Raw genomic sequence first — 19214 nt, 5'->3', positions numbered from 1 at the left:
AATTGATACATAAATTAACCACAAAAATCCTAACAAGCTCTAAAATTTTCACATTAACATTTTTAAAGATTAGCATAAAATGTCCATTTTGGTGTACAAATGTTAAAAATAAAACCTTAACTCTAGGTAATCAGTATCTATATATTTATGCATTGATTCAGTAAATATTTAGAGTATCTGTTTTATGTGCTGGGGTGCACCCATGAACAAGACAGGTAAGATTCCTTTTCTCACAGAGCTTACAATCTATTGAAGACAGATAAGGAGTAACCAAGCAGGTCCATTTTTAAAAGAAAAGAGAGGAAAATATCAAATAGTTATAAATTCTGTGGTGCAATGATCAAGAATCCTGAAGAAGGAAATGGCAACCCACTGCAGTATTCTTGCCTGGAGAATCCCATGGACAGAGAAGCCTGATGGACTACAGTCCATGGGGTCGTACAGAGTTAGACACAACTGAGCAGGCACGTGTGCATGCACACACATAAACTTTATTGAGACTAGGGGTTTAACTACTCTAGATCAGGGGTGATCAGGGAAGACTTCTTAGAGCAGGAGATATGGAAGCTGAAATCTGAAAGGCCAGCTAAGGCCTTTGGGATCAGCGGAAGAGTCACACCAGGCAGAAGTACCAGCTGGAGCAGAGAGCCGAAGACAGAGCATCTTGATGTGGGCTTAAGGAAGAACTGGAAGGAGACAGATGTCAGACAGGAGGGGCTTGGGAATCCTGAGTCAAGTGTTCAGGTTCTGAACTTAGTGGAATAGAGAGCGAGTAGAAGATTTGGGGTGAGGGAGAAGTAGGGTTAGAATGGTATAAACCAAGAGTTCCGTTTGGCATTGTGAGCATCCGTGTGGAGCTGAGTTATCCATACGGAATGTCTGGTGTGCAGTTGGCCATATGAGAGAGAAGGAAAGTCAGCACAGAGATGATAGAAAAGCCATGGGACAAAATGACTCCATCTTGTCAGCATGTAGATAGGGGCCTGGCACAGTGCTTAAAATTGAATAGTGAGGAACTCAGTGAGGTCATCCTAAAGGGTTAATTTCCTTTAAAGCAAATAACACTTTATTTGGCACTAGGTAAGTCAAACACAGACATTTACCAACCTTTAGCAATTTGCTGTCAAAGTAAGGTAATATACTGGGAATGAGGATCTCAAAAGGACAATGGAAAGGGAATGTGAGAATAATGGTACCACTCTAATTTCTTTGGAAGAAAATTGCTATAGGAGTGAAGAAGATTTGAATGAAAACAGTTAAATTGGATAAGAAAGCACTGAAGTGTTTGATGATGAGTTTGAATTCTGTGTTGACACTGTGAGACAATCAGCACTTACTGTATCTAATTTGTACAGTGGTCACATACGTGACACAAACCTGATATATAAAATCAGTGACGATCACTATTCTGTTCTATCCTCCACTGTCAAACCTTTCCCTGGTCTAGGTCCTGATTACAGAGGAATAGGTATCGCATTTGCCGTGCTTAGTATCTTAGCTCTAACCTGCGGACTGATCTGGCTCTTCTTCCGAAGGAACCGCTGGCACTGGTTGGGCTTCTCTTCAGTTCGGTATCAACAAGGAGGGAATGAAGATGAAATTATGCTTCCTTCTTTCCATGACTAAACTCTTCTAGAGGTTTGCTAATTTGCACTGATGGTTTAGGAAAAATGAGCCATTTAAAATTTTCCCAATGTCAGTATTTACTCTGTTTCAATGTTGAGGTCTTAGGTACTCTTTTTGTTTAATTATAATGCTGGTATCTACAGTTCAGTTCAGTTCAGTTCAGTCGCTCAGTCGTGTCCGACTCTTCCCGACTCCATGAATCACAGCACGCCAGGCCTCCCTGTCCATCACCAACTCCCGGAGTTCACTCAAACTCATGTCCACAGAGTTGGTGATGCCATCCAGCCATCTCATTCTCTGTCGTCCCCTTCTCCTCCCGCCCCCAACCTTTCCCAGCATCAGAGTCTTTTCCAGTGAGTCAACTCGTCGCATGAGGTGGCCAAAGTATTGCAGTTTCAGCTTTAGCATCAGTCCTTCCAGTGAACACCCAGGATTGATCTCCCTTAGAATGGACTGGTTGGATCTCCTTGCGGTACAAGGGACTCTCAAGAGTCTTCTCCAGCACCACAGTTCAAAAGCATCAATTCTTCGGTGATCAGCTTTCTTCACAGTCCAACTCTCACATCCATACATGACAACAGGAAAAGCCATAGCCTTGACTAGACGGACCTTTGTTGGCAAAGTAATGTCTCTGCTTTTTAATATATTATCAAGGTTGGTCATAACTTTCCTTCCAAGGAGTAAGCGTCTTTTAATTTCATGGCTGCAATCAGCATCTTCAGTGATTTTGGAGCCCCCAAAAATAAAGTCTGACACTGTTTCCACTGTTTTTCCATCTATTTCCCATGAAGTGATGGGACCGGATGCCATGATCTTTGTTTTCTGAATGTTGAGCTTCAAGCCAACCTTTTCACTCTCCTCTTTCACTTTCATCAAGAGGCTACAGTTACCCACAAAATGCCATGTTTATAACTACTTAATAGCATGAAAAGATACCAAAGTTGGAACTAAAGTCCAAATTGTTCATAGGGTAATGAGTTTAATGCGCATATTCTCTGTAAGAATGTAGTTGGTAACTAGGATATGAATGGCATTTAACAAAATGTCTTAGGAAGTAAAATTGGCATATTACTGGGTCACATATGTACATTTAATTTTAAGAACATCTAAGCCAAATGCAAAATTAGTACCTCTAGATAAAAACAAAACTGTAAATAATATCAACATTGTTTTAAAGTAGTCATTTGTAGCATTTGGGGGAAATTATTGAACAATGAGACATACAAACAGCAAAATTATGCCTCTTGGCAAGATTTTCTTATACTGTTCCAAAGATATTTCATACCAAAATTATTTAAATGCAATAATTTTGTTCATAGTTTTTCAAAGGCTTTTAAAGAAGATTTAGTACTTAATGTTTTTTTAAGTGTAGAAATATTTTTAGATTGATTAGATATCTTATAGCAGTGTGTTTTTTGTTTTATATAAAACATATGTTTTCTTTTCAAAGGAAGTCAACTAAGGATGAGATTTTTTGAAAATTTCACAGTTTATATATTTAACATAGTATGGCAACTTCTGACTAAGAAGTTTTTATTCTTTGTTATCTTTTTACATAGAGATAGGAGGTCTGTGAAAATTGTGTATATTTGTAAAAATGAAGAATTTTACAATGAAACTCTAAATCTTGTGATTACTACTAAAATATTTAAAATTGTGAATGGTTTAGGAAACATGGTTTTATGGTTATTGTTTTGAATTTTACCACCTAGAATATAGTCTTAATAATAGCTTCTACTGGATATTGTGAATGTTTTATTCCGTGTTTAACTTATATTGACATTTGTACTTTATTTTTGTAGAAAATCCACAGATTTATTTTAAAATTTAGTGTTTATATTATGATAATGTTATAAATAACTTTCTAAGAAAATTTTAGTAGTCTTAACACTCTGTAGTATGGTTGTTTTGGACTATTTTGTACTGAATTTGTTAAACTAATTCTCTTACTCTATTATCTGTGCAATTTTAGTTGTTAAGACTTTCTTCAAAGAACTGAACAAATTTGATGCTAAAAGTGCAGGTATATATAGTAGTGATGCCATAATAAAATCATTTTACTTTGTTGATCTTATTGTAAAAGTATTTGTTTTCCGTTTTGAAAAACACATCTCTAGATTAGGCTTTATTATGTTATGCATATAGCATGACAGGAAAAAAAAGTGTCCAACTATTGTAAAGCAAGGCATCAAGATCTTGTGTGCACTTTTAAAAGAATAAATATAATCATTTGTACATCTCTGAGTGTTTGATTTTAGGCTCCTTTTTGGATTCCTCTGACTTAATGTTTCTTCTAACTACTGGGTCAGCAGGGGTCCCACCTATAATACACTTGATTCTCACTCTGCCTCTCTCAGGAGATCCTGCACACCGCCTCCCACCCCACGGCATTCATCAAACACTTCTAAGTCAATAATTCAAATATCTAGTTTCAGGTTCATATTTCTAACTCCCTCTGAACAATCTCAATGAAAGTCCTTCTTCCCGTGACCAGAGCTGTGTTCTCTGTCTCAGAAGAACTGAAGACAGCCTTTTCCAATCTTCCTAACTAATCCAACCCCGACATGTGGTCTGACAAAATTGATCTTTCAAAACAAGGCACCTAAAAAAACAGATATATACAACTAATGATCAGGTATAGAGGACATGTTTAGAAGTGACCAGTGAATACCCTCTGACAGTATTCTCCCTTCCCCAACCCCAGGGCAGGATGTTTCGTTACCTGGGAAATCTGCCCTGCAAATATTTGCTGTAGTGTTGGAAACCCCAGTCCTGACTCGCTGCTGAGTTGATGCTAGGGAAAGCCAGAGGTTCGGGTTTCTTTCTCTTTGGTTCATTTAATCCTAAAAGCCTCTTGGAGAAACAAAGACCTGATTGCTCACTAACTCACCTAAAAAGACAAATTTTAACTATTAGGTTCAACAACTTTTTACCTAAAAAGACAAATTTTAACTATATCTCAAAGACTTTATTATTTTTAATTGGAGGATAATTGCTTTACAATGATGTGTTGGTCTCTGCCATACAACAGTGTGAACCAGCCATAAGTATACATATGTCCCCTCCCTCCTGAACCTCCCTACCAGCCCCCACTTCATCCCACCCCTCTAGATTGTCAAAGACATCTTTAAAAAAAACTAGACCTCATGATCGGTACAGTAAACTCTACTTTCCTTTATATTCTAAAAACATTCTCACACTATTATATCTCAACAAATTTAGTATATATCTGTTTCTCCTTTTGCCCAAGCTAACTTAATCAGTTCTGCCCAAGCAGAATCTGAGAGGCTTTTTTTCCATTCTCCCAAACAATTCTTCTTCTTATATTCTCTTTGAATTAATGTAAAGACAGCATACCCCTTGTTTCCCAGGGCAGAAACTCAGAATTCATCCTTAAATCCTCTCTTTCTCATCTCTCTAGTCAGCAACTCTGTCAGTTTTTCCCCATACTTCTCATGGACTGGTCATCTTCATTGCCAGCTGTCTTTAATTCAGAAATTTATCCTTTTTTCTTTCTGGATTATCTGCACGAGGTTCTTCACTGGTCTTCCTCATCAGCCTTTCCCCTTCACCCCATCTTTCCCATTCCTGGACCTAGGGAAGCTGACAGTTACAGAGGAGGACTCCCCTTCTATTTTGGTGTCCATTTATGTAGTCCTAAGTACTTTAGGACGAAAGGGAGCTCAGCAATGCCCAGCCCAGGACCCCCTCCAGGAATCTTTAAGGGGTTGAAGTCAATCCTGTGTAGTCCTAGGGTTTTGGTTTCCTGGCCAAATGCCCACTCTTTAAAAAACAAAGTTTTTTTTCTCTATTTTAATATTGATTTATTTTATTCGGCTTCATGGTATCTTTAGTTGCAGCATGCAAACTCTTGGTTGTGGCACGTGGGCTCTAGTTCCTTGACGAAGGGTCAAGCCCAGGTCCCCTGCATTGGCAGTGCAGAGTCTTAGGCCCTGGACCACAAGTGAAGTTCCCCAGCACCCTCTTAATAGAAAGTAGGGTCAAGTCAATATTGTTTCAAAGGGTAAACAACAAAGAGGCAAAGTCAGATGAAACTGGAGCCCAGGAATTAGGAAAACATTGGTGATCTTAACCAATAGAAATACAGAAAATCACTAGAATCCAGATGGGAGTGAGCTGAAAAGTGAAAGGAAATTAGGAAACAGAGAACATGAAATTTTGAGATGTAGAGATGGGCCATAGCTAGAGTGAGAAGAAGGAAAGGTGAAGAAGACTTCTTCCCAAAAGAGGTGGGGAAGAGATTTACAGATTTAGAAGCTGAGAGGAACGAAAGCAAAACACATCATTGGTGTGTGAACAGAGAGAATTTGATGCAGGGGAGAAAGGGGAAGATCTTGAAGAAGATGGGGCGAGAGGGCAGATCTAAATCCACATATAAAGGAACTAGGTTTGGATGGGATGGGAGGAAGCTCGCCTTCCTAAGGACAGAAGAGAACGACCTGCGTGGAACAGAGGGGAGAGCAGACAGGTGTTTGAACATGTTTATCTATACCTGATGGACTCTATTTTCCTAGTGAATAGAAAGTGAAGTCTTTTTCAGAGAAAGATAAATATTGAATGGGGTTTCAGCTTGAAGAGCATGATAAAAAAATTGAAATATTCTATGTGGGGAATGAATGAGAGAGGAGAATGATCAAGACAAAAGACTGCAGAAGAGGCTTACTGGACTCATGAGAAATCAAAAGCCATATATTAGTAGCGACAACCATCAGGAGATGAATAGATTTCTTCTACCTGCCCTCGGCTGCTCAACTAAAATTGAGGGAAAGGAGAATATGAAGGAGAAAATAGAGCCCCTATCCTCAAAAAATTAAAGCTAGAACTACCATGTGATCCAGCAGTCTCACTTCTGGGTGTAAAACGAAGTCAAGGGATTGAAGTCCGGAATGAGGTCAAAGAGGAAGGAAACAAGTGCAAGAGAAGGAAAAGCAGTATGAGATGTAATTGGAAAGTAGGACATCATCATGAGAGATTTTGATGAAATAACTGTATTTTCCCATGCAGAGGGGGTAAGTAGTCTGTCTCATATTAGCATCAAAAATGAGGAAGTGTGCACCAGCGTCAACAGTGGGGAGAATATGCCTTTAGTTCAAATGACTGAACAATAAGAGCCTGCTGAAACGGGTTATTTGCCTGAAGTAGACTGATTCATCAAGGTGCTACTTCTATTGTAAATCTAACAATTATTTGAAAATTAGTTTAATAAAAATACACATTGATACAGTGTGCTTTGGTGCCTGAGGTAGGTGTGAGGATAATTTATTCAGATAGATTACTGTTCATTTCCCCTGTGTAGTTATCAGGATGGGAGTCCCCAGAATCGGGAGGTTTGAATATTTAAACACTGTGTACATTTGAAAGGATTTGCTTTTGGTTTGGGTTCAGTATACAAACAGTCTGAGGAATGATGGAAATAAATCAGTTGAGCAAGTCCTTGATACTTTGGCAAAGAGAGTGAACCTGGAGAGGTTGGGAGAGTCCAAAAGAAGACCTGGACTCTGGTTCAATTTTTGCATTCACTGTGTGCCCATGGCTAAGTCACATACTTTCTTTGGGTCTCAGTTTATCAGTAAATGAAGATAGCCCCTACCACCTCTGACATTTTGAGACTCCTTGCAGACCCCTTTGGTCAGATGGTGTAATCATTCCATTTCTAGTTGGACAATCAGTAGCATGGAAAAGATTAGACTTGATTTTTTTTTAATAGACTGTAATTTTTGAGCAGTCTTAGAATAAACATTGAGCAGAAAGTACAGTGTTCCCACATACATCCTTATGTCTCGCCACCATTTTCTTATTATTAGCATCTTGCATTAGTGTGGTACATTTGGTAAAATTGATCCAATTCAGATATGTTATTCTTAACTAAAGTCCATAGTTTACATTAAGATTACTCTTTATGTTGTGTATTCTATAGTTTTGACAAGTGTATAATGATACGTATCTACCATTACAGTATTGTTCAGAACAGTTTTATTGCCCTAGAAGTGCTCTGTGCTCCACCTAGTCATGTCTCCCTTACCACCTCTCTCAACCCTTGACAACTACTGATTTTTTTTTTAAACTGATACCACAGTTTTGCCTTTCCAAAATATAAAGTTGAAATAATAGGGCATGTGGGCTTTTCAGACAGGCTTCTTTCACTTAGCAATATATGTTTAAGTTCATTCCATGGCTTGATAGTTCATTTCTTTCTAGTGCTGAATAATATTTCATTGTGTGGATGTACCACAGTCTATTTATCCAGTCACCTATTGAAGGATAGCTGGGCTACTTCAAATATCTATGTGTAAATTTTTGTGAATATGTAACATTTCAACCGAGGATAAATACCAAGGAGCATGATCACTGAATCATATGATAAGAGTATATTTAGTTTTCTGAGAAGCTGCTAAACTGTCTTCTCAAGTGGCTGTACCATTTTGCCTTCTCCCTGGAAATGAATGAGAATTCATTTTGTTCTCTATCTTCTTCAGCATTTGGTGTTGTCAGTGTTTTGGATTTTAAAAGTCATTCTAATAGGTGTACAGTGGTATCTGGTTTTAATTTGCAGTTCCCTAGTGACACATGATGTTGAGTGTGTTTTCATGTACTTTTTGCTATATTTATATGTCTTATTTGTTGAAGTGTCTGTTCAACTCATTTGTAAATTTTAAAATTGAGTTATGTTTGTATTCTTGAGTTTAGACTCAATTTTAAAACACTCTTTTGCTAATGACATGAGACAATGTCAGAGTTTAAACAAGCAGCCTGTGTGACTCTGATTTGTCTGGTTCCAGAGACCCCCGCTATTCGAGTTACAGTTGCATAGTTCATATGTATAGTAACAAACATGATTGCTGCTGTTTTTCTTAAACAACAGAAATTTATTGTGTTACAGTTTTGGAGGCCAGAAGTTCAAGATCAAAGTATCCAAAGTATTCCTTTCAAGGGCTGTCAAGCACAGTTTAAAGACCCCTCATCCAAGAGGTGATGACAGAAGTTGTCTGATGGCCACAGTCCACTGAGAGAGCCTTTGAAAAGGTTTCTGGCTATTGGGTTCAAAGAACAAACACCACTCTAACCAAGTGATCAAAGTTAACATTACCAGTGATAAAACAGAATGACGTGGTCTTCCTGGGCTGGGCATGCCACTTCTGTGGTACTCTTGCAAAAAACCAACCAACCACCACCACCAACAAAACACAGAAATATAACCTGAATCCTCTGCTTCCAATCTCCCTCAAGAGGAAGCGCCAGACAAACCCAAACTAAAGGGTGTTGTGCACAGCGACTGGTCAGGACTCTTCAAGCTTGTTTCCAGATAAGCAGTGACACAGGAACTGTCCCACAGTAAAGAGACTGAGGACATGTGACATCGCAGGGCAGTGTATGATCCCGGACTGGATTTTAGGACAGAAAAATGCTCAGAAGGACAACTGATGAAATACGATAAGGGCTGTGGATTAGCCCACGGTATTAGATCAGTGTTAATATACTGGCTTTGACCATTGCACTGAACTTACGGACGACGTTAAAATTTAGAGAAAGAAGCTGGCTGAAGCGTTACGGAAATTCTTCTTTGGAAACGTGTTTGAGACCCTGAATTGACTTGGGTTCAGATGAAGTTTTAAAAACCACGGTGGCCCGGGGCGCCGGACGGAAGGCAGCGCGGGCGGGCTCCCGGCCGGGCCGGGGCGGCGGTGGGAGGGGTCGGGCGGCGGCTCCGCGCTTCCGAGGCGCGCGCCCGGCCGCAGCGCAGTCATGCCGCGAGCCGCGCCGCCCGCCCTGCTGCTGCCGCTGCTGGGCCTCGCCGCCGCCGCCGCCGCGGGTAAGCTGGCCCCCGGGCGCGCCCCTGCTCGGCCTGGGAGCGGGCGCCCGGGGCAGACCCTGCACCCTCTCCCCGGGCGAGGGCCGCCGCTCGACGGGCAGGTCTCGCTCGCCCGCGCGCCCACCCCAGGCGCCTCCGCGGGCTGGTCGTCCGCCCTCGCCTCTGCGTTCCGCGGGCTCAGCGGGAGCGCCCCGGGGGGACAGAGCCCGCAGGGAGGGGATCCCCGGGGACCCCAGAGCGCCCTTCATCTCCCACCATGTCCACATCCTTAGCACGCGCCCCAGACTCGGGCAAGGGTCCCCAAACGGGGCTAATTGACAGGAGAGCAGAGACAAGAGCGCCAGGACGAGCGCAGTTGCACGGCCGTTTGGGGCTGAAAGGGGAAGTGGGGAAGTTAGACGGCGGAGATTGTCCCCAGCGCGGGTGCAGCTGGGGTGGGACGGGAGTGGGAGGAAGCTGACCCTTTTTTGCTCTCGGCGTTGTTTGTCCGTTTGGTTGGTGTTCAAGATGTTGAAACAGGAAAACAGTTCAGCCAAATAACCCCTGAGTGGAAGTGGGAACAGAACAGGCGAGGCTTGGATTCCCCTTGAGTCGTGTGATTTAAAAATCTTTAAGTCTAGTCTGCTGTTGTGCAAGTTTCATCTGAAAAATGACTCGTGATTTCCAAAATGAGTTCCGAGGAAAATAGACTCTTCAACATGTTTTGTGTTTTTTAAAAACAAGTTTCTCTTGTAACCGTGTCAAAATGTTCTTGGGGGAAACTCTGGGGAAAGACTTACATCCAAAACCACTATTGATTGAACTATTCTGGGAATTAAGGAGCAAAATAAAGAAAAACTGAGTGAGTACTTGCGTGGGTCTGAATAAATTGCTTATGCAAGAGTTTGGCATTTTTTCCCCCTGAATTTCACTGCTGTTTTATAAATTCCTGCTGGAAGCCTGCTGACAGGATCTTAGTGTTGGAGGCAGCAGTAGCATAAGCAGCTCAGAACTTGCTTACAAACTCAGAGCTCCTATCCTGACACCTTTTGTCAACCAGCATTTATGACCAGTTATGCCATCTGCTGCCTATGGAGGAGCAGAAAGGAGAGTTTCATTTTGTTCAGACTGAGCACATCAGGTTTGTCCAAAACAAGGCTGGACTAGAGATTCTGTCAAGCCCTCTTTATGCACACCCTCTTATGTTTGCCAGTTACATTTAAACGCCTATTTAAGCCACCCTCTGGGTTGCTGAGCCCGAAAGAGTTGATACCTTCAAACTGTGGTGTTGGAGAAGACTCTTCAGAGTCCCTTGGACAGCAAGGAGATCGAACCAGTTAATCTAAAGGAAATCAACCCTGAATATTCATTGAAAGGTCTGATGATGCTGAAGCTGGAGATCCAATACTTTGCCTCTCTGATGTGAATAGCCGACTCAGAAAAGACCCTGATGCTGGGAAAGATTGAAGGCAAAAGGAGAAGAAGGCAGCAGAGGATGAGATAGTTCAGTAGCATCACAGACTGAATGGACATGAATTTGAGCAAACTCTGGGAGTTGGTGAAGGACACGGAAGCCTGGTGTGCTGCAGTACATGGATTCGCAAAAGAGTTGGACACGACTGGAGTGACTGAACCACTGAGTTTCTGTGCCTTTGTATGTCAGACTAAGAAAAAATACTTGCTTCTTTAGAAGCCCATTTCTAGATTTTGATGTCTCTCTTCGGAGAAGCTGTTTTGATCAGCAGTGGAGGACAAGCATTTACCCATCTGGGCCCTTGCACTTAACAGAAATAGGTGAGACCAGATGAGGAATTCAGGCAGGGCTTTACTGGGACTCGAGCTGCAGTTCAGGGGAGCGAAAACAACAGGTGCCCTTGCTTGCTCCCTAAGTGGGGGTGAGCTGGTCCCTTAAATGGGGTGAGGGTAGGGGCTGACGTAGTCCCAGCCAGAGAAGTAAGTGGCTTAGGTGGGCTGCCCACCCCCTTGGTGATGCTGTGTGCAGAGATCAGGCTCAGTACCCTGCTTTTGCTCCTGGCAGCTCAGAAGTGGCAGTTGGGTTTTGATCTTTTTGTATCTTGTTGCTCAAAATTTGCCCCAGCTGCCCATGCATGTAGTTATTTTTAGTCTCTTATAGTGTCTTTGTATTCTGTGGCTTGAGGAGACATTTGTCCAGGTGCAAGCACTGTAGCAAAGGGTCTCAGGTCCCAGCCTGTCTCAAAACTGTCTTTGGAAAGTTTTGTCTTTTTGTTTTGTTTTAATAAGTCCAGTATGGTTACATAGACTTTTTAAGAGCTGAAGAAGTACATGTTGAATAAATTAATGCTGTTAATTAATCAACTTCTCTCAGGAGGTTTTAAGGATTAAATTAGAGGTGCATGAGTTTTGGCCTTAGGTACAGACTGTGTGGCCTTGATTGAATTGCCCAACTCATTGCATTTCAGTTAAAATGGAGATTATGACCATAGGGCGATCATGGGCATTCAGGGAGTACGCCATGTCTAGCACCTATTCGAGGCATTGTGAGTCTTGGTTTCCCTTTGTTCTCTTCATACGAAATGAAGGGTAATTATTGCAATTAGATAACATCATGAGAGCAACTTTATGTGGGTTGATGTGTATAGTAACTGAGCACATTCCTATGCATGTTGATAACATAGAGCTGGAAACCTGTGTCCATGTTTTATTATCATACTTCACCAATTTATCTAGGCAAGATCAGGAATAATATTTTGATTAGAACTAAGTAAAAAGAGCTTTTCAAAATTATTGTGGAATTTGCTGAATGGCAAGATCTTAACATGAAAGGTCCTATGGTGTTGCAGAAAATACAAATGTAATATTGAAATGGAAATTATTGTTCTCTGTTATTTTGGATTTTATTAGTATAAATGATCTTATGTTTTTCTTAGCTATTATCTTGAAAAATCACAATGAACAAAACATTCTTTAGATACGTAGGTTTGGTGCCATGGCATCCCTTTTAAAAAGTTCTTCTGGAACACCACATTTTGTATGTAGTAAATGATCAGTATATGTCTCTTGCAGTGAATTCCCGTGGGGAGCGTGAATATAAGTGAATGTAAGCGTGTTAGACTAAATCCCTTTCTGATGGTGGTTACATGGGTCAGAATCTAGGTTACTAATTTTGAATTGCCATAGCCTGCAATACTTTGCCTCCTTCCCTGACGTCACCTCTTACCACCCTTCCTGCCATTCACTCTGTTTATCCACACTGACCTCTGCGGGACTCAGCCACCTGCTGACCCTTCTGCCCAGACCACCCTCCTCTTCCCCATTCCTTGGCATGGACCCTTCCATGTCCTTCAGATCTCTGTTCACATGTCCTCTCCCCAGGCCTTTGCTAATACCCCACCTTCTCTATAACATCCCTGTGTTTTCTCTTCAGAGCACTCATTTCTCTTGGAATGAATCCTGTTTGTCTTCTTGCTTGTTGCTCCCCTCACCAAGGAAGCTCTGTAACAGCAGAAAATTCACTGTATTGTGGATTTTTGTTTTGTTTTGAAATGTGTCTCTATGCTGTATACTAACTTATAATAAAAGGACAAAAAATTTAGATGAATGATTTAAAAAGTATGGCGGCGGGTCATGGGATTGCAATTTCTTTCAAATTATTTTTACTTTTGCCCTTGAGCTGATCTCATAATTGAATTCAGAGCATTAAGTCACTTTAATCTATTGATGTGACTTATTCTGACCCTTGTGGATGGCACAGTGATGTTTCAGCAAAAATTATTTCAGATTGTAAAATTTGAAATGTTAATAAGTGTTTATTTTTCTTCCAATGAAAAAGTTATAATTCGGTATTATTTCAGGACTTCTTTCACTGAGAAGCTTTTAAAAATGTACTTAGGTGTTGAAAATTAGTTTTGCAACAGGGGTATCATCCACAATTTTTTTCTGATACATATCAAGTATTTAAGATTATTTTAGATTTTGAGGGCAGATCTTCAGGTTGCATTGATAAGATAATGGACCAGTAAAGCCCAATGAGAAAGGTGCAGAGCAACACTGCCATCCTCATTCTATGAATAAAAGTCATGACAGCTTTTCTGAGAAAGGACTTGAAGGGAGAAGATGGGGGTGGACATCTTAGAAGCTAGGTTGGGTGATGTTGAGAGGGGATGGAGTGTCAGAGTGGCTGAATTTCCTTAGGATTTAGGGAGATCTTGTAGCCCAGGACTTCCAGGTTATCAGGGGCCTGGTATACCGTATTGTCCTCCATACATAATAAAGGTAATAACGAATGCCTGTTTCTCCCTCTGCCACAGTTGCCCTTGTGGAAGGTAAGTGACTGACCTATATCTTAATGGGAGAAGGACAAAGGTCTTATTGAAGAGGAAAAAAAGAAAAATACAATCTTGCCTTTCCATTGTTAACATTCAGAACAAGTGTGTCCCAAGGAACACTTTCTCTTCTGCTGTGCCTGGTTCTTTAAAAAAATTAATTACAAGGGAACAGAGAGTTCTATTAGAACTTGCTGGCAATGCAAAATATTCCTGTAGATATACCATCTTATTCTTTTACCACATGATAATTTTAAGCAGAGGATCTATTTGGAAACTTATTGGAGTTAAGTACAAGCTTTTAAAAGTTTCACCAGGTTCCTAAATCTCTGTAAACACAGTAAATCAATAGAATTATAAAATTATACAATCCATAAAGAGTCCTTTCAGTTCAGTTCAGTCGCTCAGTCATGTCCGACTTTTTGCGACCCCATGGACTGCAGCATGCCAGGCTTCCCTGTCCATCACCAACTCCAGGAGCTTGCTCAAACTCATGTCCATAGAGTCGGTAATGCCATCCAACCACCTCATCCTCTGTCGTCCCCTTCTCCTCCTGCCTTCATTCTTTCCCAGCATCAGGGTCTTCTCCAGTGAGTCAGTTCTTCGCATCAGGTGGCCAAAGGATTGGAGTTTCAGCTGTAGCATCAGTCCTTCCAATGAACACCCAGGATTGATCTCCTTTAGGATGGACTGGTTGGATCTCCTTGCAGTCCAAGGGACTCTCAAGAGTCTTCTCCAGCACCACAGTCCAAAAGCATCAAAGACTCCTTTAGGTGCAACCTATCTTTCAGGACAACTGTGAAAAAGCAAAAGTAACAGAGAAGCACATTGGAGACAGCATTGTGAGCAGGATATTTTTTTCTTTTGAGCACAGTATGCTTATTGAAATATATTTTCTAGAAAATATTACAGGTTCTGTAATTGAAAACTTATGCCAGTATTCTGGAAGGCAGGTTTTTCATTGTAACAGGATTATAGCAAAGACACTTAGCATTGAAAATTTAACCTTTCTTTTTTTAAATTTTTGAGTAACTAATAATTGTCAAAGATTATAATTGTACAGTATTAAGAAGTATAGAACAAAACACAATTAGCTTAGCTTTTCTGTACGTGTGAACCTCAGTAAGCTCTGTCATAGTAGGTATCAGCCTCTATGTGAAAAATTCTTCTTCTCAGAGTAAAAATACATTTTTTTGAGTAGTGCTTAAATCTTGTTTCTGGGGCACAGACTCTGGTAGCATGAGAAAAGGGTTCCAGCGCTGAATTAACTGGAGTTACTGTTAATGCTGAAATAAGCCTGAGGAGAATGCTGTTGGAAGTTTAAAGAATATGAAGTTAACAATTTGTTTTTTACTTTTTTTGCCTGTAGCTTTTTGTTTTTATTTGTGTTTTTTTTAGTCTTATCACATATTGCTTATTTAATTATTCAACAAGGGTCTTTGTCAAGTATCATTATCATAATACTCCCGTCTCAGAGGCGTGTGTGACCTAGATAAGCATTTGGCTTTTTTTTTTTCCAGCTCCTTCAGGTCTCTTTTTTATATGTCACCTTTATGATGATCAGCATACGTGAATATGTGTTCGTCTTCAAAGGGTAATACAGCTCCTTTTCGAAGAAGATAGGCTCCCTGTGTTTCTTGTGCCTAGGACCTTGATTGTGCCATATTATGCTCACCATGCAAGCCACAACTAATCAAAATAAGGGTAGTTTCCTAAATCAGAGACTGACTACTCTAAGCTAGGTAGCAACCCAAGGGGGTACCTGGTATAAGAACACTGCTGCTGCTGCTGCTTAGTCGCTTCAGTCGTGTCCGACTCTGTGCGACCCCATAGACAGCAGCCAACCAGGCTCCCCTGTCTCTGGGATTCTCCAGGCAAGAACACTGGAGTGGGTTGCCATTTCCTTCTCCAATGCATGCAAGTGAAAAGTGAAAGTGAAGTCGCTCAGTCGTGTCCGACTCTTAGCGACTCCATGAACTGCAGTCTACCAGGCTCCTCTGTCCATGGGATTTTCCAGGCAAGAGTACTGGAGTGGGGTGCCATTGCCTTAGGAGGTCTATTTGACTGCTAGGAGATTATCCTCAGATTTCTTATTATCCCATGTATCCTTGCAGAAAGTCTCTATCATTTGGGGTAACCAAAACAAGTCTTTAGTCTTTATAAACAGAAAAGGCCTCTCACATGTTGTATAGTATAAAAGTCCTGTAGAAGTTCAGAGGGGTCAGAGTTTAAGGAAGGTGAAGGTAGGATACTTCACAGAGAACTGACATGTGAGCTGCCACTGAACAAAAGAATACAGTTTAGTCTATCGATGATTTGGAAATCAGAGCTCATTGTAATCATAAAACCTAAGAACTATTGGGTTGGCCAAAAAGTTTGTTCAGCTTTTTCAGTAAGATCGTGTGGAAAAAACTGAGTCAACTTTTTGGCCAACCCAATACAAGTGTACAAAGAAACAATTTATAAGTTTCACTTCACTTGATGTTAATTACATTTTATATACTTAATAGACATGCTTTATTCCATTTAAACAATGTTTCAAAAATTATTTTTATATTCTTATTTATCATCATTACAAAATCCTATGTGTAACTTTGACTAGTTACACCTAGGCAATGGTGACCCACTCCAGTACTCTTGCCTGGAAAATCCCATGGACGGAGGAGCCTGGTAGGCTACAGTCCATGGGGTCGCTAAGAGTTGGACACGACTGAGCGACTTCACTTTCACTTTTCACTTTCATGCATTGGAGAAGGAAATGGCAGCCCACTCCAGTGTTCTTGCCTGGAGAATCCCAGGGACGGGGGAGCCTGATGGGCTGCCATCTATGAGGTTGCACAGAGTTGGACACGACTGAAGCAACTTAGCAGCAGCAGCAGCTTTAACTAGAAATAATACACAAGAGCATTTCTCAGCCCATGGTCCAAGAATTTTCAGTGATATGTAAGGTGTTTCAAGTGGCATTAAATGTGGAAATGGAGTTTGTTTCTATTTCCATTTTTTAAAATTCTGTAAGACTAAAGGAAAAGCAACAAAGGGAATCAGAAGAAAATAGGAGAAGAAAAATACAAAAGTCAAAGTTTGCAATTCAGAGTATATGCCCTCTTGACTTTCAATTTGAGTTTCATTCTGGAAATGACTGCTTTTTTTTTCTCTATCATGTCTTAATACAGAAAACATGTGATGGCAGGAGTGTGGGGGCGGGAGAGACCTGCCTAGTTAACCCATTCAGCGAATATGTGACTCCTCTCATTGTGGTTTTTATGGTGGTCTCTCTACCTGGGATTTCTTCATCTTTCTCCTTTTCCACATGGTAAAGTTATCCTGTGAATTGCAGCTCAAATATTACCTCCTTTTTGAAATGTTTCCTTACTCTTTATTTGTCTGTGTGTGTGCTTACTCAGCCACGTCTGTCTCTTTGTGACCCCATGAACTGTAGCCTGCCAAGCTCCTTTGTACATGGGGTTTCCCAGGCAAGAATACTGGAGTGGGTTGTCATTCCCTTCTCCAGGGGATCTCACCGAACCCGGGGTCTCCTGATTGCAGGCAGATTCTTTACCATCTGAGCCACCAGGGGAGCAAGTTACTTTTTTCTTCTATAGTTTGATAACATTTAACCTCTCATACCTTTGATATGTGTATGTGTCTGACTCTCCTAGCAGCCTGAACACTTTAAGTGTAGCACTCATTCCCCTTTAATCAGAGGTCCCCAACCTCCAGGATCTAATAATGAGAGGTGGAGCTGATTTAATGATAATAGAAATAAGATACACAATAAATATAATTCGTTTGAATCATCCTGAAACCACCCCCTGCCCACCATACTCACCTCACCGCCCCCTACCCCAGCCTGCCCCAGTCTGTGGAAAAACTGTTTTCCACAAAACCAGTCCCTGGTGCCAAAAGGCTGGGGACCACTGCCTTAAATCCTTTTATCCTTACTCCTTGGTACTGACTGTTATCTCTGACACACGGAAGTTGCTCAGCCAGTGATTGTTGGATGGATGATGGTAGTGACAGTTATCAATAACTTGCTCAGAAGTGTGAAAGAGGGGATTCTGCTTCTGACTCTAGTGAAGTGGGACTCCACTAATACTCCCCAAAATACAACTGGAAAATCTAGATGAAATTCTGTAATAATGGTATTTGCAGGCATCAGAGAGCTGTTTAGGCAGCTTGTTGATGTGAGCCCACTATCCTGTGTATAACTTTCCCTTTAGAAGAATTGTCCACATTTTAAGGAGCTAAAAAGAGAGCAGAGTTTTTGGCATTATCACGGTATTAATGAGACAAAAATTTGAGTTTGTACTTACCAAAGAGGAGAGACGCTAGCTAATCTCCAGGCTTCACTTGGAATCCATGGGTATTGGGCCTCACAGAGATTGTAACAGCTCCCTCAGGTGGAATCAACCCTTGATTGTATTTAAATAATCTTCAGTATGCCAGCTGCGTGTCAGGATACTTTCTAGGGGAGAATGACATCACTCGAGCCTCCACAATTTTTTTTATTTTACATATCAAATACCCGATACTGTGAAATTTTTCCTGCAGAGTATCTGGTATTTGATATTTAAAAAAGAAAACAAAAACTACCAGGCATAACAAAACAGGCCAAAGCTGGGAAAATAAATAAAAAGAGGCCAATAGGTAATCCAGAAATTAGAATTTTCAAAAATGAACTTCAAAATAACTGTAATAAGTTCGAGAACATTTATAAGGTTGAGAATTTCACCAGAGACTCAGAATCTATAAAAGTACAAATGGAAATTGTGTAACTGAAAAATAGCTGACATTATGAAGTCAGTAGATAGGTTTAACAGCAGATTTGTTAAAAACTGAAGAGTAGACTGTATATGTGTGTGTGCTCAGTCGCTCAGAGAAGGCAATAGCAGCCCACTCCAGTACTCTTGCTTGGAAAATCCCATGGACGGAGGAGCCTGGTAGGCTGCAGTCCACGGGGTCCCTGAGAGTCGGATGCGACTGAGCGACTTCACTTTCACTTTCATGCATTGGAGAAGGAAATAGCAACCCACTCCACTGTTCTTGCCTGGAGAATCCCAGGGACAGGGAAGCTTGGTGGGATGCTGTCTGTGGGGTCGCACAGAGTCAGACACGACTGAAGCGACTTAGCAGCAGCAGCTTAGTCACTAAGTTGTGTCTGACTCTTGAGACCCCATGGACTGTAGCCTGCCGGGCTCCTCTGTCCATGGGATTTCCCAGGCAAAAATACTAGAGTGGGTTGCCATTTCCTTCTCCAAGGGATCTTTCCAACCCAGGGATCGAACCCAAGTTTCCTGCATCTTCTGCATCACAGGCAGATTCTTTACCACTGAGCCACTGGGAAAGCCCAAAGAGTAGGTTCAGTTCAGTTCAGTTCAGTTGCTCAGTTGTGTCCCACTCTTTGCAACACCATGAATCACAGCACGCCAGGCCTCCCTGTCCATCACCTAGTACACCATAAAGAACAAGATTAT

The 19214-nt window shown here is 41.2% G+C and overlaps 1 protein-coding gene across 5 annotated transcripts in view; it reads left to right on the top strand.

Moving 5' to 3' along the window:
- The window catches only part of LOC129537730 (CD302 antigen), a 126787-nt gene that overhangs the window by 90150 nt on the left and 17423 nt on the right, over positions 1-19214 (top strand). For 2 of the 5 annotated variants that reach the window (XM_055397453.2, XM_055397454.2), the window contains exon 35: positions 1448-3861. The exons of 1 other annotated variant lie outside the window; for it this stretch is intronic. In XM_055397453.2, the coding sequence (XP_055253428.2) occupies positions 1448-1626 (179 nt within the window). In that variant the 3' untranslated portion in view covers positions 1627-3861. Of the gene's footprint in view, positions 1-1447; positions 3862-8890; positions 9458-19214 lie in introns of those variants that run through there. 2 more of the 5 variants (XM_088829630.1, XM_088829637.1) reach the window with 2 other exon arrangements.

Source organism: Moschus berezovskii, chromosome 2 (assembly GCF_049115385.1).
Source record: "Moschus berezovskii isolate FMDL1 chromosome 2, NW_MosBer_1.0, whole genome shotgun sequence".
Classification (NCBI taxonomy): domain Eukaryota; kingdom Metazoa; phylum Chordata; class Mammalia; order Artiodactyla; family Moschidae; genus Moschus; species Moschus berezovskii.
This window is presented reverse-complemented; position numbering and strand designations above follow the sequence as displayed.